Source organism: Callithrix jacchus, chromosome 5, assembly GCF_049354715.1.
Source record: "Callithrix jacchus isolate 240 chromosome 5, calJac240_pri, whole genome shotgun sequence".
NCBI lineage: Eukaryota > Metazoa > Chordata > Mammalia > Primates > Cebidae > Callithrix > Callithrix jacchus.
This window is the reverse complement of record NC_133506.1, coordinates 39038888-39062846: the sequence shown is the minus strand read 5'-3', so window position 1 is coordinate 39062846 and position 23959 is coordinate 39038888. Positions and strand designations below refer to the sequence as shown.

The following is a 23959-nucleotide window of genomic DNA, read 5'->3' as shown; positions in this document are numbered from 1 at the left end:
GTCTAAGAGGATATCCTCAGATCTGCACCACAAGCCCTCAGGGACACAATGCTCACCGGGCAAAATCTTCTGTACCTACAGCGCATCCAGTCCCCCAGCTGCCCAGCGTGTTGCCAACAACTTCTACCTATGACCTTTCCCGTAGAACAGCCCTTGGAAGCGGATCACCTGAGGTTAGGGGTTCTAGACCAGCCTGGCCAACATGGTAAAACCCATCTCTACTAAAAATACAAAAATCAGCCAGGCATGGCAATGCATGCCTGTAAACCCAGGTACTCAGGAGGCTGAGGCAGAATTGCTTGAACCTGGGAGGCGGCCTCCCCAAGTGCTGGGATTAGAGGCGTAAGCCACCATGCCCAGCCATAAACATTATTTTAATAATAACTATCAAAAATTATTGGAACAACAGAGACGTTATGGTGAAGTTGGAAAACCTAAGAAAGCTCATCTCCTATAGCAGAAGATCAACATGTAAAATGGCACATCACTTACAGAGATAGTGATAAAGAACTCAAAAAGATGAGTCTGTTTTGGTAGAGTGATTTAAGAGGTCAGGCTGATCTCAGAACACCTGACCTCAAGTGAGCCACCCACCTGGGCCTCCCAAAGTGATGGGATTACAGGCATGAGCCACCATGCCCTGGAGCCGAGGCTGGGTGTTAGAGAACAAGACCACCGCACCCACCATGGAAACCTCCTCTATCAGAAACACGGACATGACTTCCTGGGAGCCTTCCCTAAGCCCCAAGAAGACAGCTCACCTCCCTGGCAACATCTTGGCGATTTCGGCCCAGCGGTTGCCCAGCACCTTGTGGGCCTCGCAGATGATGCGGTCCTCCTCCTCAGTCCAGCAAGACTTCTTCACCTCAGGGTTGAGGTGGTTGTGCCAACGTTCACGGCACTGCTTCCCCAGCCGGCCCTTCAGGTGCTTGGCAATCAGTGTCCACTGCTTTGTGCCATACTTCTTAACCAGCTCGATGACCTTGGAGAAAAGCCTCTGGGTAGCCAGTGGCACCGGCCCCTCCCTCGCCCACCATAGCCCCTCACATCCACTTAAGCCTTGCTGTGGCCCTCAGAGGCGCCACTTACCACACCCTCTCAGGTAACACAGAAGCCACTGAGCAGGTTGTGGGGATGCCACCCAGGATGCCTTTGTATAGCCCACAGAGGCTACCTAAGGATCTGACCTTCCCTCTCATTTACTGCCTGGAATAAATCCAGGCCAAAAATGCCAGAAACTCTTTCTAGATTGGTGATCAAGTCGGGTAAAGAAGGGAACCAGAGTTCTGCTTCCCTCTTCAGGGCTCAATCCAGTAAGTTAAGTAGAAAAGAGCAGAGGAAACTGGGTGTGGTGGCTCACACCTGTAATCCCAGCACTTTGGGAGGCCAAGGCAGGCAGATCACAAGGTCGAGAGATGGAGATGAGCCCAGCCAACATGGTGAAATCTCATCTCTACTAAAAATACAAAAATTAGCCAGGCATGGTGGTGGCAGGCGCCTGTAGTTCCAGTCCTCCGGAGACTGAGGCAGGAGACTTGAACCCAGGAGGCGGAGGTTGCAGTGAGCTGAGATTGTGCCACTCCATCTCAAAAAAACAAAAAGGCAAGGCCGGGCGCGGTGGCTCACTCCTATAATCCCAGCACTTTGGGAGGCCAAGGCGGGTGGATCACGAGGTCAAGAGATAGAGACCATCCTGGTCAACATGGTGAAACCCTGTCTCTACTAAAAATACAAAAATTAGCTGGGCATGGTGGTGCGCGCCTGTAGTTCCAGCTACTTGGAAGGCTGAGGCAGGAGAATTGCTTGAACCCAGAAGGTGGAGGTTGCGGTGAGCCGAGATCATGCCATTGCACTCCAGTCTGGGTAACAACAGCGAAACTCTGCCTCAAAAAAAAAAAAAAAGATACAGTGGTAAAAGGACAATGCAACAATAAGAGATCTTAATACTCAGGTACATAAGACCCATAACGAGATTTAGACTCAACGAGACAGAAAATTATTAAGTATATCCAGGACTTCAACTCAGATCTGGAACAAGTAAACTCAATAAATATTTATAGAGTTCTCCATTTTAAATACACAAAATATTGATCGGCCATTATTAATACCCATTTTTAGAATGAAGCAATACTCCTGTTCTCTCTCCCTCTTTTTCTTCCTCTCCTTCTCTCCTTTTTCTACTTTTCAACATCCTAGTTCCTCACCTCTACTCAATACATTCCTCTGAACACCTGATTCCTTGTGATTCTCCCGTCCCACTGAAACCTCCAATCCATTAAAAAAAAAAAAAAAAAAAAAAAGCAGAGGGATAAAGAGGACCAACCCACATGGGGGGGTCCAAACTAAAGATGGGAAATAGACTTTCCCACCCCAGCCATGCCCCAGGCTGCCACAAGACCCTCCAGCACTTTCATGGAAATTGGGAGGGTACAGGCTAAGCCGTGGTATCAGGCATTGCAGGCTGACCTAGCTGGACCCGAGTCCCCACTTGCCCTCTCAGGCAGGCTTCCTAGCTCAGGACACAAACCACAACATAGGAAGCCACAAGAGCCAGGCTAGACCCAGCCTATGCAACAGACACACATGTTCCCATGTGCACACAGACCACAGCAAAATGAAGAATGGATGCCTCTTGGACAAAGATTTGGGTGAAGAAATACTTGACTTCCTTTCTGTATGGTTTAAATTTTTATAGCAACCACGTATCACTTTCATTTTTCTTTTAAGGGATTTTATGTTTTTACTTTTTTGAGACTGGGTTTCACTCTGTAGCCCAGGCTGGGGTGCAGTGGGATAATCTCAGCTCACTGTAAACTCTGCCTCCCAGGTTCAAGCAATTCTCCCGCCTCAGCCTCCCAAGTAAACTGGGATTACAGGCACACCACCACACCTAGCTAATTTTTGTATTTTTAAATAGAAATGGACAGGGTTTCACCATGTTGACCAGGCCGTTCTCGAACCCCTGACCTCAGAATATCTGCCCACCTCGGCCTCCCAAAGTGCTGATATTACAGGTGTGAGCCACCACAACCAACCAAAAAAAGGGTTTTCAAATTAAATTTTATTCTTTTTTTTTTTTTTAAAGAGACAAGGTCTCGGCTGGGCTTGGTGGCTCATACCTGTAATCCCAGCACTTTGGGAGGCCAAGGTGGGGGCAGATCACCTCAGGTCAGGAGTTCCAGACCAGCCTGGACAAAATGGTGAAACCCCATCTCCACTAAAAGTTCAAAAAATTACAGGAGTCATGGTGGGAGCCTGTAATTCCAGCTACTTGGGAGGCTCAGGCAGAATCACTTGAACCAAGGAGGCAGAGGTTGCAGTGAGCTCAGATACTGCCACTGCACTCCAGCCTGGCATCAGACCAGGCACAGTGGGTTACACCTGTAATCCCAGCACTTTGGGAGACTGAGGCAGGTGGATCATGAAGTTAGGAGCTCGAGACCATTCTGGCCAACACGGTGAAACCCCATCTCTACTAAAAACTACAAAAAAACCAGATGGGCATCATGACATACACATGTAGTCCCACGTACTCAAGAGGTTAAGACAGGGGAATCACTTAAAACAAGGAGACGAAGTTTACTGTGAGCTGAGATCACACTACTGCACTCCAGCCTGGCAACCGAGAAAGACTCATCTCAGAAAAAAATAAAAGAGAGAGACAAGGTCTCAAACTGGGCATGGTGGCTCATGCCTGTAATCCCAGCACTTTGGGAGGTCAAGGTGAGTGGATCACCTGAGGTCAGGAGTTCAAGACCAGCCTGACCAAAAATGGCAAACCCCGTCTATTAAAAATACAAAACTCAGCCAGGCATGGTGGTGTGTGCACCTGTAATCTCAGCTGCTCAGGAGGCTGAGGTAGGAGAATCGCTTGTACCCAGCAGGCAGAGGTTGCAGTGATCAGAGATAGGGCCATTGCACTCCAGCCTGGGCAACAAGAGTGAAACTCCATCTCAAAAAAAAAAAAAAACCTAAATTTTTTATTTTTGCTCAAAGCAATAGGAAGAGATAAGAATAAAACTAAAAAAAACACCAACTAAATTTTATTTATTTATTTATTTATTTTAAGAGCCAGGGTCTTACTCTGTCACCCAGGCTAGAATGCAGTGGTGTGATCATGGCTCACTGCAGCCTTGAACTCCTGGGTTCAAATGATCCTCCCAACTCAGCCTCCAGAGTAAAGGCACCCTACCACCGCACTGAGTTAATTTTAAGGCAAGGTGCTGGTCACGGCTCATGACTGTAATCCCAGAACTTTGGAAGGCCAAGACAAGAGGATACCATTAACCCTGTAGTTCAAGACCAGCCTGGGAAACACAGGGAGACCCCATCTCTACAAATTAAAAAAAAAAGACCAGGAATGATGGCTCATACCTATAATCCCAGCACTTTGGGAGGCTGATGTGGGAGGATCACTTGAGCCCAGAAGTTCAATCAGCCTGGGCAGCATAACGAGATGCTGTCTCTACAAAAAATTTTTTAAAAGATTAACCAGGCATGGTGGCACATGTAGTACCAGCTACATTGGAAGCTGAGGTGGGAAGAATACTTGGGGGTAGGAGAAATGCTTGGGCCTAGGAGGTCGAGGCTCCAATAAGCTGTGATTGTGCCACTGTACTCCAGCCTGGATGACAGCACAAACTCCCACCTCAAAAAATCAATCAAATAAAAAATTAGCCAATGTTCTCCAACCGGTGCAACAAAGTAAGACCCATCTCAAAAGAAATTAATTTAAAAATGCCTAGTTCCCATGTCTCACTCCTTCCCTTGAGCCATGCCTGCCTTGGTGGAATGACATCCTCTGGGCTGGCATCAGGGAAAAGAGATGCAGAACTCCCAAGGCAGCCCAGGGCAGTCGTGGTAATACTACTGCTGGTTCTAGCCTGGGGACATCCCCAACCTCTGAGTCTTACTCTCCCCATCTATAAAATGAGACCAACAACTTCTGCCCACCTCCATAGGACTGCCATGGGGATCAAAAGAAGGCATATGAGCCAGGCACGGTGGCTCATGCCTGTAATCCCAGCACTTTGGGAGGCCAAGGCGGGTGGATCACGAGGTCAAGAGATCGAGACCATCCTGGTCAACATGGTGAAACCCCATCTCTACTAAAAATACAAAAAATTAGCTGGGCATGGTGGCACGTGTCTGTAATCCCAGCTACTCTGGAGGCTGAGGTAGGAGAATTGCCTGAACCCAGGAGGCAGAGGTTGCGGTGAGCTGAGATCATGCCATTGCACTCCAGCCTGGGTAACAAGAGCGAAACTCCATCTCAGAAAAAAAAAGAAGGCACATGTGATGCTCTGTGCCCTGTGAAGAAGGTCACAGGGCACAATCATCATTAAATTAGGGATAGCAGCAGCTGCCATTTGCTGAGAGCTCACCATGTACAGGATCTGCAAGCCCCATACAAGCATCACCTGCTTAACTCATAACAACGCTGCACTGTGGCTGTTCCCCTCTATGGCTAGAGCAAGAGAAGCCAAATCATCTGAGACATTCAGAGACTTGGAATCTCGGGGCTAGAGCCAGGGCAGCATGGGAGTGTCCAGACTTGCTGGTAGACAACTCAGTGCTTAGCCTGACAACCCCACAGGGACAATCTCACAGTCCCCAGATTCACTGATGGGTGAAGGCCCACTGTGCAAGGCACTGCCACAGCAGTTACCTTTTGGTCTTCCTCTTTAGTCCATGGCCCCTTGACAAGGTCTGGATTCAAAACTCTGAGCCACCTGTACTGGCATTGCTGGTCAGTGCGGTTCTGGGAAAAGAACAGAAGAACAAACCAATCCATGAGAACTTCTGGGACCTCAGGCTGGGACCCTGGTTAAGTACTAGGCTCGGGCCGGGCGTGGTGGCTCAAGCCTATAATCCCAGCACTTTGGGAGGCCGAGGCGGGTAGATAACGAGGTCCAGATATCGAGACCATCCTGGTCAACATGGTGAAACCCCATCTCTACTAAAAATACAAAAAATTAGCTGGACATGGTGGCGCGTGCCTGTAATCCCAGCTACTCAGGAGGCTGAGGCAGGAGAATTGCCTGAACCCAGGAGGCAGAGGTTGCGGTGAGCCAAGATCGCACCATTGCACTCCAGCCTGGGTAATAAGAGCGAAACTCCGTCTCAAAAAAAAAAAAAAGTACTAGGATCAGGGGCCAATGGCCTAGGACTAGGCACACCTTAAGTAGGTGTGTCTGTTCCATGTGGCCACCACACATTACACCTCCAAATCCCAGAACGCAGACAGGCTTCTCTTTGCTTCAAGAGGGCAAAATCGGGCCCTTGTGGGAAGCCACCCCCCCACCATCTGAACACAAGGGGCCACCATCACAAGTCTTTAACTCCTTGTATGTCAGGGACCCCTGTTTTTTTCTAGAACATTTTTATTCCCTGAAGAGTTCAGATTACACAGAAGAGGGGGAGGTGAGGAAATGGCCCAGGAAGGGGTCTGGTGACTTGGTCCCTGAGCATCCCAGGCGGTAAGCCACAGGGCAGCTCCTTCCATAACCCCTCTCTCCCTCCCAGACACCTGCAGGTCAGGGGTGGGAGGGCCTGAGAAAGAGGTCCTGAGGGAGGACCCCCTCATCATCAGGAAACTCTAAATGCTCAGATGTGGTAGCACCTCACAGCCCTGTAGGGGCCTCACCATGAAGCCTGCTGAAAGCATCACTTCCCCTCAGTTTCAGTCTCACTGTTGAGAAACCGAACACCTGTTCACTCCTGACTTAACAGGAAGAAATGCAGATATGCATCATATGCTGCAAATGTCTCACAGTCTGAAGACTACCAGGCACACTGAGGAGCCTGGAGATGTTTACATCAGGGTGCCTTGAATGCCAGTTTGGGAAGACAGATCCTACAAAGGTCAATTTGCCCTGTTTTATTTGGTTGTGTTTTGAGAGGCTTAGCAAGGAACTCCCTTTTCTCCTCCTTGGCAGAAAGTGTGTCCCAGGCACACTGTTCTCCTAGAGCCCTTGCCCCAAGGGAGGGCCACAGAGGGACTGTACTCACAGGGAAGTGGCTGGCCAGGAACTTCCAATCCTGCTGTCCAAACTGCCTCACCAGGGCTCTCAGCTGCTCGTCCTGCCAACACCAGAAAGACAGGGGCTCAGCACACATACGTGCAGAAAACCTCAGGGCTGTCTGTGATGGAGCCCAGTCTAAAAGGAACAGCCTTGTTCATTCATTCCGTCATAAAGTGAATACCTACTACTAGGCGACTCCATCTCAAAAAAAAATTCCTCCCAAAATGGAACTGCCAATTCACACAATAACATGAATCTCAGTCACTATGATGTATGAAAGTCAGACATAAAAGGGTACACACCATATGATTTCATCCATACAAAATTCTAGAAAATGCAAACTAAGCTATAGGGACAAAAAGTGGTTTCTGAGGCCAGTGTTGGAAAGGGTAGAACAGCAAAGCGGGGCAAGGAATGTCTTGGGGACAACGGAAATGTTCTATAGCCTGGCTATGCTGGTGGTTCCATTGAATCGTACTATAAACAGCCGTAGTTAATTGCATATAAAGTTTTCCTCAATCAAACTGATTAATATTTAAAGAAAACATCAGCCAGGCACGTTGGCTTAGGCGTGTAATCCCAGCACTCATGGGAAGCCGAGGCAGTCAGATCACTTAAGGTCAAGAGATTGAGACCATCCTGGTCAACATGGTGAAACCCCGTCTCTACTAAAAATACAAAAAATTAGCTGGGCACGGTGGTGCATGCCTGTAATCCCAGCTACTCAGGAGGCTGAGGCAGGAGAACTGCCTGAACCCAGGAGGCGGAGGTTGCGGTGAGCCGAGATAGCGCCATTGCACTCCAGCCTAGGTAACAAGAGCAAAACTCCGTCTCAGAAAAAAAAAAAAAAATATATATATATATATATATAAATAAAAATAAAAGTTAGCTGGGTGTGGTGGCGTACACCTTTAATTCCAGCTACTCAGAAGGCTGGGACAAGAGAATCGCTTGAACCTGGAAGGTGGAGGTTGCAGTGAACCAAGATCATGTCACTGCACTCCAGCCTGGGCAAGAGCAAGACTGAGACTCCATCTCAAAGAGAAAAAAGAAAGCAAATGTGATGCATATATACAATGAAATATTACTAAGTCATGGATGAAAGCTGAGGACACAATGCTATGTCAAATAGCCAGACGCAACAAGGCAAATACTCATGACTCCACTCACACAAAGCATCTAAAATAGTCAAAATCAGGTCAAGCACAGTGGCTCATGCCTGTAATTCCAGCACTTTGGGAAGCCAAGGCAAGCGGATCACCTGAGGTCAGGAGTTCCAGACCAGCCTGGCCAACACGGTGAACCCTCATCTCTAGTCCTCTAGTCGGGAGGCTAAGGCAAGACAATCACCTGAACCTGGGAGGTGGAGGATGCAGTGAACCGAAATTTTTTCAGAGAGCGAGACTGTTGGAAAAAAAATAAAATACTCAAAATCACAGAAACAGAGTAGAAAGGTAGCTGCCAAGGACTGGAGGGTGGGAGGAGAGTAACTCATGTTTAATTAGTTTCAGTTTTCCTTCCTCCTTTTTTTTGAGACAGGGTCTCGCTCTGTCACCCAGGCGGGAGTGCAGTGATACAAACACACCCACCACATCCTCAACCTCATGGACTCAAGTGTTCCTCCCACCTTAGCCTCCCAAGTAGGTGGGACCACAGACACACACTACCACGCCTGGCTAATTTTTGTTTTTTTGTAGGGACAGGATCTTACATGTTACTCAGGCTGGTCTAGACTGCCTCAAGCAATCTCCTGCCACAGCCTCCCAAAGTGCTGGGATCACAGAACTGAGCCACCTTACAGACCTGAGCCACCGTGACTCGCCAAGTTAGTGGGTATTTTCTGTTTTGTTTTTAATGACAGGGTCTTGCTATGTTGCCCAGGCTGGTCTAAGGACTCCTGGACTCAAGAAATCCTCCTGCTTTTCAGCCTCCTACAGTGCTGGGGTTACAGGCATAAACTACCATACCCAATCAAGTTTCCATGAAAAAGTTTGAGTGATCTTTTGCAAAACAATCTGAAAATACTTAACACCATGAAATTACAAAGTTAAAGGTGGTTAACAGGGTAGATTTAAGGGGGAGAAAACGAGGATAAATTTAAAGTGAGATGCTTTTGCCAAACATACAAATTTATGTGTGTATATATGTATATATGCTCCTAGACAGAAAAATTCATCACCATGTGGCCCATGACAGGAATCTAAGCCCTCAACCACATCTTAGCTAGAACCAGCACAGGCTAGGCAAAATCACTGTAAATCCTTTGGGTGAGCCAGCCCAGGCCTACACCCACATGTCCACCCACAGCCAGCACAGGACACCCTTCCCTATCTATACCATGCCCCTCCCGCCCCTGGCCAGGCTCACACCTGCTTCCTCCCATGTTCCCCAGTCCATCTCCAGCACCACCACCCTCCCTGACAACTGATATGGATACTATCTTTTCCAAACTTAGACTTTTCCCATTCCTCTTGGGCCTCCCCCACCTGGTCAGCTCCATCCCCGCACTGCCCTCTCCACAGTCACCTCTTGCCTGCCTGGCACAGGGCCCCCTCCCACTCCCTTCGCACTGGTCTCTCAGCCCCAGCCTGCTCTGTATCTCATTGATCCCCCACACAGATGAGCTCCTGTGAAACCCAGCTACATTCACATCATTCCCTGCTTTAAAAACCTTTTATCTGTCAGGTTCAGTGACTCACAACTGTGATCCCAGCACTTTGGGAGGCCGAGACGGGTGGACCACAAGGTCAGACATTCAAGACCAGTCTGGTCAACACGGTGAAAACCCATCTCTACTAAAAATACAAAACTTAGCTGGGTGTGGTGAAACGCGCCTATAATCCCAGCTATTCAGGAGATTGTACCACTGGACTCTAGCCTGGCGACAGAGTGAGACTCTCTCAAAAAAAAAAAAGAAGGCCGGGCGCAGTGGCTCACGCCTATAATCCCAGCACTTTGGGAGGCCTGAGCAGGTGGATCACAAGCTCAAGAGATCGAGACCATCCTGGTCAACACGGTGAAACCCTGTCTCTACTAAAAAAAAATACAAAAATTAGCCGGGCATGGTGGCGTGTGCCTGTAGTCCCAGCTACTCGCGAGGCTGAGACAGGAGAATTGCCTGAACCCAGGAGGCGGAGGTTGCGGTGAGCCGAGATCGTGCCATTGCACTCCAGCCTGGATAACAAGAGCGAAACTCCATCTCAAAAAAAAAAGAAAAATAAAAAAGAAAAAGAAAAAGAAAAGAAACCAATATAAACAATACAATACAAACAAAAACAACCAAGCCTAAAATTAAAGACATTTATGATGTTAACTGTGGGTTAAAAATAAAGACCAGACGTGGTGGCTCACACCTGTTTTCCCAGCACTTTGGGAGGCACAGGCGGGCAGATCAGGAAGTCAGGAAATCGAGATCATCCTGGCCAACATGGTGAAACCCCGTCTCTACTAAAAATACAAAAAATTAGCTGGGCATGGTGGCATGTGCCTGTAATCCCAGCTACTTAGGAGGCTGAGGCAGGAGAATTGCTTGAACCCAGGAGGCGGAGGTTGCGGTGAGCCAGGATCGCGCCACTGCACTCCAGCCTAGGGAACAACAGCGAAACTCCGTCTCAAAAAAAAGAACAAAAAGATGGAGCTAGAAGAAAACCAAGTCAGGCTTCATGTTACAAGGTTCAATAGTTTTTTAGAAAAAGAAAGGGAGAGTTGGCTGGGGGCAGTGGTTCACGCCTGTAATCCCAACACTGTAGGAGGCCAAAGCTGGTCAACATGGTGAAACCCCGACTCTACTAAAATTACAAAAATTAGCCAGGTGTGGTGGCTCATGCCTATAATCCCAGCTACTGGGAGACTGAGACAGGAAAACTGCTTGAACCCGGGAGGCGGAGGATACAGTGACCCAAGGAGGTCTTATCATTGCACTTTAGCCTGGGTGACAAGAGCAAAACTCCATCTCACCCCCCGACAAAAAAAAAGAAGAAAGCGGGAAATTACAGGCTTGGCCAAACCTCCTAGCAGTCAAATGGCAAGAAGCATAATCAACGTCCATGAAACAGAACATCCCAGCTGCTGAGGAGACACAATGGGCCCTAAGGTCTGAGACACACATCCCCTTCCCATCCACCGAGTCCTCAGAATTAAGTCCCCCAGAGGACCTATCCTTTCACTGGCTCCTCCTCTTCATCCCCTCTGACAGGACATCAGGAAGACACTCCAGGCTCAGCTCCTCTGGCCAGCCCCAGCTACCATCAGCCATCTCCTCCCCATGGCACTCACCTCCTCGTGGGTCCATTTGACCTTGCACTTGCTATCCCTCTGCTCTGGCACATCTGAATCTGTGTCCTGGTAGTGCAGCTCATCCAACTCCTCGCTATGGAGAAAGCAGGCCAAAAGGTTAAGGATGTCACTGGGCTGGAGATCAGTATGGCATGATCACAGCCTTAACTCCTGGACTCAAATAATCCTCCCACTTCAGCCTCCCAAGTAGCTGGGACTACAGGGGCATGCCACCACATCCAGCTAATTGTTTGTATTTTTTATGCAGACATGGGGCCCAGAGTGATCTCGAACTCTCCCACCTCGGGAGTAACTAAAAAAACAACAACAATTGAGCGGTAACTATGCCCATTTGTTGTTTTTCTTGAGACAGAATGGATCTGTTACCCAGACTGGAATGCAGTGGCATAATCATAGCTCACTGCAGACTCCAACTCCTAGGCTCAAGCAATCCTCCCACCTTGGCCTTCCAAAGTGCTGGCATTACAAGCCTAAGCCACCGTAACTGGCCAAGTTGTTGCTTGTGCTTGGATTTTTTTCTTTTTCTTGAGACGGAGTTTCGCTCTTCTTACCCAGGCTGGATGGAGTGCAATGGCACGATCTCGGCTCACCGCAACCTCCGCCTCCTGGGTTCAGGCAATTCTCCCGCCTCAGCCTCCTGAGTAGCTGGGATTACAGGCACGCACCACCATGCCCAGCTAATTTTTTGTATTTTTAGTAGAGACAGGGTTTCACCATGTTGACCAGGATGGTCTCAATCTCTCGACCTCGTGATCCACCCCCGCCTCGGCCTCCCAAAGCGCTGGGATTACAGGCGTGAGCCACCGCGCCCGGCCCCTTTTTCTTTTATTTTGTAATGACAGTCTCGCTATGTTGCCCAGACTCATCTTGAACTCCTGGGCTCAAGTGATCCTCCTGCCTCAGCCTCCCAAGCAACTGGGATTACAGGTGTGCACCACCATATCCAGCTTATGTCCATTTTTGCAAATCGCTTCTCTCTTTTGCAAATCCCTTTTCAATCCTTGCCTACACACAGGCATAATTAATGGAAAGAAAAATCAGTGTACTGGCCAGGCACAGTGGCTCACACCTGTAATCTCAGCACTTTGGGAGGCTGAGGAGAGAGCATGAGGTCAGGAGTTCGAGACCAGCCTGGCCAACACACTGAGCCCCGTCTCTACTAAAAATACAGGCGCCTATCCTCAATAGCAGGTGTCATACATGATTTAAAAAAAAAAAAATACAGGCGCCTATAATCCCAGCAGCTTGGGAGGCTGTGGGAGGAGAATCACTTGAACCCGGGAGATGGAGGTTGCAGTGAGCTGAGATGGCGCCATTGCATTCCAGCTCAGGAGACAGTGCAAGACTCTGTCTCAAAAAAAAAAAAAAAAAAGAAAGAGGCCGGGCACGGTGGCTCAAGCCTGTAATCCCAGCACTTTGGGAGGCCGAGGCAGGTGGATCACAAGGTCAAGACATCGAGACCATCCTGGTCAACATGGTGAAACCTCGTCTCTACTAAAAATACAAAAATTAGCTGGGCATGGTGGTGCGTGCCTGTAATCCCAGCTACTCAGGAGGCTGAGGCAGGAGAATTGCCTGAACCCAGGAGGCGGAGGTTGCGGTGAGCTGAGATCGCGCCATTGCACTCCAGCCTGGGTAACAAGAGCTAAACTCCGTCTCACAAAAAAAAAAAAAAGAAAGAAAAATCAGTGTACAGTATATTCTAACATGGCTGCAGAGGAAAAAAAAAAAAAAGTACAAGCTGCTTTGAAGGCTGGGTGTTTTTCTTGTACAAGGGAATTTTCCAAGTTGCTCCAAAAAGCCCTTGTATTTACCCAGTGTAATAGTTACAAAAATGGAAATCACACAATCCACGTCCAGAGATGTCAGGCACATGAGGAAAGTTAGTAACCTTTCCCCAACTCAACAACAGAAACTGCATCAGATCATCTTGGTCTGCTGAGTTGCTAGGTCATGCATTTGTAAACTGGAAGAAGCTTACAGGTTCCAAACAAGGCAAGTCTAGGTCTCATGACCAAATGAAAGGCGACTTACTGTGCTATCCACATTACCTTCTCCTTGTTCTCCACAGCTCACCATTCCTTCCTAGAGTCACTCCTACATTTCCACAGCACATGGAAAAACTTCCTGCCTCAGGTCCTTACACTGCAACTGCCTATCTCTACACAGTCTACAAAGGTCAGCTCCACCTCCGCATCCCAGGGCTTATCACCAAAAGCCTTAAGAAATGTTTGCCCAGTGACTAAATACGCCACAAATGAATGAAAAAAAATGTGCAAAGCAGCTGCCTAGTAGTCGATAAGAAATACTAATTAAATTTTTTAGGCCAGGCAAGACCCGGTTTCAAAAGAAAAAATTTTCAGGAATAGAAAAGGAAGAGATGGGGGACAGGGAGCGGTTTTTTAAAAATAAAATAAATAAATAAATAAGGGGGGGAAAAAAGGAAGAAATGGTGTCGACTGCCAGCAATACATCAGTCACAGAAGGCTCTGGAATTCATTCCTGACCCAGTTCATGGGTCCACCACCATTGCCATATAAAAGGCAAAAATCCAGAAGATACTAGTAACAGAAGGAAGCTGACTTTAAAAACAACTGCCCCCAGACTGCTCGTGACAGAAACCATCTTCGCTTCTCCAGCATCCAGCACAAACAAGGCCTGGCTTCTAGCAGAAGCTCACAAATACTCTTTTCAAAGATGAGAAGGGTGTCTGCATGTACACTCTCTGGTGCTCCAATGCTATTTATTTTTTTTATTTTTGAGAGTCTAATTTTTGTATTTTTAGTAGAGATGGTGTTTCACTATGTTGGTCAGGCTGGTCTCGAACTCTTGGCCTCGGTGAGCCACCATGCCCAGCCTCCAGTGCTGTTTGATACGGTCAGCATCTCAGATAGCTGGGACATTTCTGTGAGATAATATACTTTTTTTTTTTTTTTGAGACGGAGTTTCGCTGTTGTTACCCACACTGGAGTGCAATGGCGCTATCTCGGCTCACCGCAACTTCCGCCTCCTGGGTTCAAGCAATTCTCCTGCCTCAGCCTCCAGAGTAGCTGGGACTACAGGCGCGCAACCACCATGCCCAGCTAGTTTTTGTATTTTTAGTACAGACGGGGTTTCACCTTGTTGACCAGGATGGTTTCGATCTTTTGACCTCGTGATCCACCCGTCTCGGCTTCCCAAAGTGCTGGGATTATAACCCCATCTCTACTAAAAATACAAAAATTAGGCCGGGCGCGGTGGCTCACGCCTATAATCCCAGCACTTTTCGCTGCGAGTTTCCCAGCGAAACTCCGTCTCAAAATAAATAAATAAAATAAAACAAGTAGCCAGTTGTGGTGGCATGTGCCCATAATCCCAGCTACCCAGCCTATAGTCCCAGCTGGCTGAGGTGGGAAGATCACTTGAACCCGGGAGGGTTGAGGCTGCAGTTAGCTATTATTGATTGTACCACTACACTCTAACCTGGGCTGCAGAGTGAGACCCTGCCTCAAAAAAAAAAAAACGAAGAAAAAAAAATCAGAGCAGGGTCTGATAGGTGCCTGAACAGCAAATTCTTCCTGGACACTGGCGCTGCCCTGGGAAAGTGGGGCCTGAGGAACACAGTCCCTGTGGTAGGCGCCCCAACCACCACTCAGATCCCTATCCTCAGCCCGAAAGGGCAAAAATCTAGAGAGATGGAAGGCCTCATCTTTAAATGAAGCTATCATCTGAAGAGGGACGAAAGGTTCTCTGAGCGGCAGGGATCTAGGCAGGGAAGGACCCAGACAGGGAAGAGGTCAGGACTCCACAATCCTGTCTCCCAGGCGGGCTGAAAAGCCTGGAGCTCAGGCCCCAGGCACACAGGTGTAAGACAGGGATCTAGAGCCACAGACTGAGTTCCGGGATCCGGGATCCGGGCTCCGGGCTCGCCTCAGCCACTTAAGTCTCTGGGGAAATAAGTAAAATGGAGACCGCAGTTCCTGCCTTTGCCCCAGGGACTCGCTCTCCCTAGCACCTTCGACCCCAGCTGCCCAAAACTCCTCATGGGAACAGGAAGAGGTCTCAAACTGAACCCAGGTAGGGCACGGACCCGAGGTGGGAGAGACAAAGAGCCCCCAACTCAGCACCCCCCTCACAGTCGGGGGGAGAGGGCTTGGGGGGGCTCTGTGCACCCCGGAATGCTGAGGAGCAAAGCCCACCCGCCAAGCTGACCTAAAACTAGGCTGGAACGACAAGTGTCTCCCAGGCTCGGCCTCCCACAGGCTGGGGCTTGGAGACTCCCTCTCCCTCCCAGGGGTCGCCTCCCTCCCAGGCGAAGGCCCTGCCAGCTGACACTGGCCGGTCCACCCCCATCCCGCAATTAGGCGGGAGACAAAATGACATCATACAAGGCTTGGCCCGGGTCCCAGGAGACCCGCCCGTCCCAGCTCGGAGGCCCAGCAGGCTCGGGGAGCCGCGAGGGACCCCCAAGAGCCCTCCAGCTTGGCCCGCGTCCCCTGCCTCGGAGGGCCCAGGACGCAGCATTCTCGCGAAAACACCCCCCCCAGCCAACACACACACACACACACACACGGACGCCCAGATTGAAGGGGGTGTGGGGAGTGAGTGGGGGAAGGGTGGATTAAAGAGAGAGGGAGGGGCCCTCGGCCCGCCCGGCACGTCTCACCCGCGCGTCCGCCGAGACATCCCCCCGGCCCGGACCGCGCCGCGCTCGCCTGCCCGCTGGCTGAGCCCGGAGCGGGAGCCGGGCCGGGGTCAAGACCCAGGCTGCTCCAGCCGCTCCGGGCCCCGGGCGGCGCTCGAGGTCGTCAGCGTGTCCACAGGTCCCGCGCTCCCCGCTCGCAGGAACTACAGCCGCCGCCGGCGCGAGCTGAAGCACTTTTCTATCTCCCGCCAAGCGCGTCGGCGCCGCCCGCGCGCGGGCGGCGGGGCGGGGCCTGCGGGAGGGGCGGGGGAGGAGGGGCGGGGAGGGGCGGGGCTTGCTGGAAGGCACCTGCCCAGACCCGCTAGGGCTGGCTGTGTGACTGGGGCTGCGGCCGCTACTTCGGAGTCGCAGAGCGGACACCGGAAGACTGCTCAGGTGTCAGTCTGGGGTGCCCAGGAGTAGCCCACATAGCGAAAACCTTGGAAGGGGAGTGAGGCGGGAGCATGGGAAAGCGCCAGGGCGGAATCCCTCACGCTAGTCCTAGCCACTTCTGCGTCCCTGCAGCCCCACCCTAAAGCGGCTCTTCACCCCTACTAAGACCAGTCTGTGTCTCTCCCTGCTTCCTCTCCTGCCTCCGATAGACCCTCCTTAATACACTTTTTTTTTTCTTTTTGAGGCGGAGTCTCGCTCTGTCGCCCAGGTTGGAGTGCAATGGCGCGCTCGGCTCACTGCAACCTCCGCCTCCCGGGTTCAAGCAATTCTCTTGCCTCAGCCTCCCAAGTAGATGGGATTACAGGTGTGCACCACCACGCCCGGCTAATTTTGTATTTTTAAGTAGAGACAGGGTTTCACCATGTTGGTCAGGCTGGTCTTGAACCCGACCTCCTGATCTGCCCGCCTCAGCCTCCCAAAGTGCTGGGATTACAAGCATGAGCCACGGAGCCCGGCCAATTTTTTTTTTTTTTTTTTTAATACAGACGGGGGTCTTGCGATATTGCCTAGACTGATTTGAAAACTCCTGGGCTTTGGCCGGGCGCGGTGGCTCAAGCCTGTAATCTCAGCACTTTGAGAGGTCGAGGCGGGTGGATCGAGACCATCCTGGTCAACATGGTGAAACCCCGTCTCTACTAAAAATATAAAAAATTAGCTGGGCATGGTGGTGTATGTCTGTAATCCCAGCTACTCGGGAGGCTGAAGCATGAGAATTGCCTGAACCCAGGAGATGAAGGTTGTGGTGAGCAGAGATCGCGCCATTGCACTCCAGCCTGGGTAACAAGAGCGAAACTCCGTGTCAAAAAAAAAAGAAAGAAAGAAAACTCCTGGGATCAAGCAATTCTACGGCTTCATCCTCCCAATATGCTGGGATTCCAGGGGTGAGCCCTGGGCAAGAATGACTCTCCCTCAATGCAAAACTAACTTTACCTTTCCACAATTTAAAAACTGTCCTACTCTCCCCCAGGATGAATTCCTTACTCCACAATCAGATTTATCGGAACTTCCAGGCCACCACCCAGACCTGGCCAAAGGAAACAGCCTCTTTGCCTTTGTCTGAGCTACTACCTGGGGCAGAAATATTTCCTGCCCCTCCCACGTGGCTGATTCCTATTTAATTTGGGGTCTACTACCCGGGATCTACCTGTAGACTTCCACGTTTCCCCCTTTGGACTGGGAGCATCCTGGGGTCTAGGTGGCCTCTCAATGCACCTCAGTATCTCCTGGGCCCAGTAATAAGAAGCCCCAGGCAAAGCTTTCTTGAATTGAATCCAGTTTACCTCGGGTTTAAACTCCCAGCGATTAGGCCAAACATGGTGGCATATGCCTGTAATCCTAGCACTTTGGGAGTCCAAGGTGGGAGAACAGATTCAGTCCAAAAGTTTGAGAACAGCCTAGGGATCATCATGAGACCCTGTCTCTACAAAACATTACGAAATTAACCTGTCATGGTGGCACATGCCTGTAATCCCAGCTACTTGGGAGGTTAAGGCAGGAGAATTGCTTGAGCCCAGGAGTTCATAGCATCACTGCACTCCAGCCTGGGTGACAGACAGTGAGACTATCTCTCCTGAGATTTAGCAAAGATTTTCTATTTTAGATTGCCATTTACCAAGTACCAAGCATCAAGCCACACTGGCCTGGAAACAGTGCTGAGTGGAAGAAAAATTAGCTGAGACCTGAGGCTGAAGAGATCACGCAAATCCCAGCCTTCTGGCCCCTGTTCAGGCCTCAGCGCCCCCTTGCAGAAGCTGCTGGCCACCTGACCACAGTCCAGCCAGCTGCTGCAAACTTCACTTACCACAGCAGAAGACTAACACATATCTTAAGTGCTAGAAGCTTCCATGTCCCTTAATTCAGGGTTTCCCTTGCCCACTCTCCTTATAAATTAATGTGGACATGCCTTCTTCATTGAAAGCAGAACCTTGGCCCAGCACTATGGTTCATGCCTGTAATCCCACCAATTTTGGGAGGCCAATGCGGGCAGATCACAAAGTCAGAAGATCAAGACCAGCCTGACCAACACAGTGGAACCCATCTCCACTAAAAATACAAAAAAATTAACTGGGTGTGGTGGTGTGTGCCTGTAATCCTAGCTACTTGGGAGGCTGAGGCAGAAGTATCACTTGAACCTAGGAAACAGAGGTTGCAGTGAGCCAAGATTGCACCTCTGCACCCTAGCCTGGACAACAAAGCAAAACTCTGTCTTAAAAAAAAAAAAAAAAAACAGGGCCGGGCACAGTGGCTCATGCCTATAATCCCAGCACTTTGGGAGGCCGAGGCGGGTGGATCACAAGGTCAAGAGATCGAGACCATCCTGGTCAACGAGGTGAAACCCAGTCTCTACTAAAAATACAAAAATTAGCTGGGCATGGTGGTGCGCGCCTCTTGTCCCAGCTACTCGGGAGGCTGAGACAGGAGAATTGCTTGAACCCAGAAGGCAGAGGTTGCGGTGAGCCAAGATCATGCCATTGCACTCCAGTCTGGGTAACAACAGCGAAATTCTGTCTCAAAAAAAAAAAAACAAAAAAACAGAAATATACACCTATCATATCACCAGCCACTCCAAGAAAAATGAATACATATATCCACACAAAACTTTTACATAGCTTTGTTACAGCCCCAAACTGGAAATAACCCAAATGTCAACAGGTGACTGGACAAATTATAGATAAAAAACAAATATATCTATACAGTGGAATACTACTTAGCCAAAGGAATAAATTACTGATAAAATATAAATAAGTTACAAACTAATTGTGATAAAAGAAGCAAAAGAGGCTGGGCTCAGTGGCTCACACCTGTAATCCCAGCACTTTGGGAGGCCAAGGGGGATGGATCACGAGGTCAGGAGATTGAGACCATCCTGGCCAACACAATGAAACTCCATCTCTACTAAAATCCAAAAAAATTAGCTGGGCGTGGTGGCACATTCCTGTAGTCCCAGCTCCTCGGGAGGCTAAGGTAGGAGAATCACTTGAACCCGGGAGGCCAAGTATGCAGTGAGCTGAGATTGTGCTACTGCACTCCAGCCTGGCAACAGACCAAGACTCTGTCTCAAAAAAAAAATGCAAAAGAGGCCGGGCGCGCAGTGGCTCAAACCTGTAATCCCAGCACTTTGGGAGGCCGAGGCGGGTGGATCACGAGGTCAAGAGATCAAGACCATCCTGGTCAACATGGTTAAATCCCGTCTCTACTAAAAATACAAAAAATTAGCTGGGCATGGTGGTATGTGCCTGTAATCCCAGCTACTCAGGAGGCTGAGGTAGGAGAATTGCCTGAACCCAGGAGGCGGAGGTTGCGGTGAGCTGAGATCGTGCCACTGTATTCCAGTCTGGGTAACAACAGGCAAATAGGCAAACTCCGTCTCAAAAAAAAAAAAAATGCAAAAGAGAACATACAGCGTGATACTGTTTTTAAATATTTTTTAGAGATGAGGTCTAGCTCTATGGTCTAGACTGGAACGCAGCGGAAGCAATATCGGGTCATTGTAGCCTCTGTCTCCTAGGCTCAAGCCATCCTCCCACGTCAGCCTCCCAAGTAGCTGGAACTACAGGTGCACACCACCATGTCAGGCTAATTTTTTTTTTTTTTTTTTTGAGAGAAAGTTTCTCTCTGTTGCCCTGTCTGTAGTGCAGTGGTATGACCTCAGCTTACTGCAACATCTGCCCTCCTGGGTTCAAGGGATTCTCTTGCCTTGGCCTCCCAGGTAGCTGGGATTAGAGGCGCAAGCCACCTCGCCCAACTAATTTTTGTATTGTTTTTTTCTGTTCCTCCTGGGGGTGGGACAGAAGTGTCTGAAAAACAACCCTTTATTTCAAAGTTTCTCTCTCTGTAATGTCTTTTTTTTTTTTTTTTGAGATGGAGTTTCACTCGTTGCCCAGGCTAGAGTGCAATGGTGTGATCTTGGCTCAACGCAACCTCCATCTCCCAGGTTCAAGTGATTCTCCTGCTTCAGCCTCCTGAGTAGCTGAGATTATAGACATGTGCCACCATGCCTGGCTAATATTTTGTATTTTTACTAGAGACAGGGTTTCTTTTTTTTTTTTTTTTTTGAGACAGAGTTTCACTTTTGTTACCCAGGCTGGAGTGCAATGGCCCGATCTCGGCTCACTGAAACCTCCGCCTCCTGGGTTCAGGCAATTCTCCTGCCTCAGCCTCCTGAGTAGCTGGGATTACAGGCATGCACCACCACGCCCAGCTAATTTTTTGTATTTTTAGTAGAGACGGGGGTTTCACCATGTTGACCAGGATGGTCTCGATCTCATGACCTCGTGACCCACCCGCCTCGGCCTCCCAAAGTGCTGGGATTACAGGCTTGAGCCACCATGCCTGGTCTAGAGACAGGGTTTCTCCATGTTGGTTAGGCTGGTCTCAAACTTCCAACCTCAGGTGATCCACCTGCCTTGGCTTCCCAAAGTGCTGGGATAATAAATGTGAGCCATCGTGCCCACCCTCTCTCAAATTTTTAGTTAGCGACAAGGTCTGGCTATGTTATCCAGGCTTATCCTGAACTCCTAGCCTCAAACAATCCTCCACCCTTGGCCTCGAAAGTGTTGGGGTTATGAAATTACAGGCGAGCCACTGTACCCAGCCAATAGGTGTATGTGATAGTTTAAGAGGACTTGGTATTTAGGTTTCGATTAAAAAAAATTTTTTTTGTACAGACGGAGGCCGGTGGGGAGGGGTCTCACTATGTTGCCCAGGCTGGTCTTGAACTCCTGAATTTACACAATCCTCCCACTTTGTCCTCCCAAAGTGCTGTGATGATTACGGATGTGAGCCACTGCATCTGACCCCAAATCTCTCACTTCTTCTTTTTTTAAGACAGAGTCTCACTCTGTCATCCATACTTTTTTTTTTTTTTTTGAGACGGAGTTTCGCTCTTGTTACCAGGCTGGAGTGCAATGGCGCAATCTTGGCTCACCGCAACCTCCACCTCCTGGGTTCACGCAATTCTCCTGCCTCAGCCTCCCGGGTAGCTGGGACTATAGGTGTGCGCCACCATGCCCAGCTAATTTCGATCTCTTGACCTCATGATCCGCCCACCTCGGCCTCTCAAAGTGCTGGGATTACAGGCTTGAGCCACCGCGCCCAGCCTCTGTCATCCATACTGAAGTGCAGTGGCATGATCTCGACTCACTGCAACCTCTGCCTCCGGGTTTAAGCAATTCCCCTGTCTCAGCCTCCTGAGTAGCTGGGACTACAGGCGCCTGCCACCATGCTCAGCTAATCTTTTATTTTTAGTAGAGACAGGGTTTCACCACATTGGTTAGGCTGGTCTCCAACTCCTGACCTCAGGTGATCTGCCCACCTCAGCCTCCAAAAGTGCTGGGATTAGAGGCGTGAGCCACCACACCTGGCCCAAATCTCTCTCTGAGACAGAATCTTGCTCTGTTGTCCAGGCTAGAGTGCGGTGGCATAATCTGGGCTCACTGCAACCTTCTCCTGCGTTAAAGTGATTCTGGTGCCTCAGCCTCCCAAGTTGCTGGTACTACAGGTACATGCAACCACACCCAACTAATTTTTTTTTTTTCAGTAGAGATGGGTTTTCACCATGTTGACCAAGCTGGTCTTAAAATCCTGACCTCAAGTGATTTGCCTGCCTTTGTTGTACTGGCCCGAGCATAGAAAGTCAACACCGGGCCGGGCGCGGTGGCTCAAGCCTGTAATCCCAGGACTTTGGGAGGCCAAGGCAGGTAGATCATGAGGTCAACAGATCGAGACCATCCTGGTCAACATGGTGAAACCCCGTCTCTACTAAAAATACAAAAAATTAGCTGGGCATGGTGGCACACGCCTGTAAACCCAGCTACTCGGGAGGCTGAGGCAGGAGAATTGCCTGAACCCAGGAGGCGGAGGTTGCGGTGAGCCGAGATTGCGCCACTGCACTCCAGCCTGGGTAACAAGAGCGAAACTCTGTCTCAAAAAAAAAAAAAACATCTCAGGAGTGAGGGTGAGGGGCAGGGCTGGGGGTGAGGGGCTTCAGATGTTTTGAGGGCTAGTTGATTCTGTAGATCACCTCCTGGGTGGAGATGAGGGTGAGGGGCTCCGGACACTCCGAGGGCCAGGGGACTTTTGACACTCTGATTGTTACTTAAGTGGTTCACAAAAGTCAAGATTAGCATTTGTTTACACATTGTCTGGGTAGGGTGGAAATTACAGTCCTTAATTACTTATTACAAGTCGCAGGAGCCAAAATGACATGGGTTTGGACTGCTTGCTTGTCACATTTGGGTTACAGAGAGCAGTTTCAATAGAAAGCCGAGGTATGACTGAGGTATGCAGTTTTATGGGGCTTTTACCATGTCACACCTTGACCTCCTAAAGTTCTGGGATTACAGGAACAAGCCCCCGACCCGACCTGAATCTCCTTTGATGTCTCATATATATGTAAGTCAAGTTGGCCGGGGTAGACCTATGTTATTTCTAGTTAAATAAGTATAAGCTTGCTTTGCTTATTGTACACTGAAGTTTATACCCCAAACTAAGCTATATCAAATATTGGTGCAGTAAAATAGAAATCAAGTGGCCTAAGGACCAAAGACCATCTGAGAGTGCTGTAGAACCCTGGAACACTGAGGGGTGGGTGCAGAGCAGAGGTTGCATGAGGATCTCATAAAGAGGACTTGTGTTAGATCTCTGAGAAGGGAGGCAACCTCTGCTCACAACATCTGGGAGGGTCTTCGCAAATGGGAGCTTGCAATGGGGAAAAGCCTTGCAGGGCAGAGATTACAGGAACGCCACAGGCTCTGCCTAGGTTCTCAGAATATGGAATAATCTTGATTGCTCTGTGTCCTGAATGCTCTGGAGATAAAGCACCTTCATGCATTGGGTGTGGTCAAACCTGGTAGCACCTTATCCACTCAGCTTCTGATGCAAATGCACCTTGGTAGAACACAGTGTTCTAAGTTTGCATAAGAATCACATCTGTTACTGAATACTGCAGACCACACCTCTCCCCCTTGGCTACTTGCCCATCTTAGTTTCAAGGCCTCTCCCAATAGTTTCAAGTTCTCCCCTGATCATCCCTCCCTGCTTACCCACCCCTCAATTAACAAGTGTATACACCTAATAAATGCATGCAGATCCCAGAGCTCAGAGCCACCAGAGTTGACCTCTTAAGAGAGTGCCTTGGACCCCTGAATCCATGCTGTGAGCTTCTAGTCTTGTGTCTTTATTTCCTTTTCTCAATCCCTCCTCACCTCCAGGACAAGGGGCACCCATGAACAGGGTTGGGCTGGTTCCCAACATACATATATATATGTATTTTCTGAGACAGAGTCTTGCTCCATCGCCCAGGCTAGAGTGCAGTGGCAAGATCTCGGCTCACTGCAACCTCCACCTCCTGGGTTCAAACGATTCTCCTGCTTCAGCCTCCCGAGTAGCTGGGACTACAGGCCCATCCCACCATGCCTGGCTAATTTTTGTATTTTTAGTAGAGACGGGGTTTCACCTGTTGACCAGGATGGTCTCCATCTCTTGACCTCGTGATCCACCCGCTTTGGGTGGATCATGATCC

At 49.4% G+C, this 23959-nt stretch overlaps 1 protein-coding gene across 3 annotated transcripts in view; it reads right to left on the bottom strand.

Moving 5' to 3' along the window:
- Nucleotides 1-16156, bottom strand: part of MYBL2 (MYB proto-oncogene like 2) — a 43245-nt gene extending 27089 nt beyond the window's left edge. The window contains exons 1-5 of one of the 3 annotated variants that reach the window (XM_078371726.1): nt 15967-16156; nt 11301-11394; nt 7012-7083; nt 5669-5761; nt 762-982 (exon numbers count right to left, since the gene is read on the bottom strand). In XM_078371726.1, coding sequence (XP_078227852.1) covers nt 762-982; nt 5669-5761; nt 7012-7083; nt 11301-11394; nt 15967-15986 — 500 coding nt within the window. In that variant the 5' untranslated portion in view covers nt 15987-16156. Of the gene's footprint in view, nt 1-761; nt 983-5668; nt 5762-7011; nt 7084-11300; nt 11395-13355; nt 13475-15966 lie in introns of those variants that run through there. The other 2 variants (XM_078371727.1, XM_078371725.1) reach the window with 2 other exon arrangements.
- Nucleotides 16157-23959: the final 7803 nt, after the last annotated feature.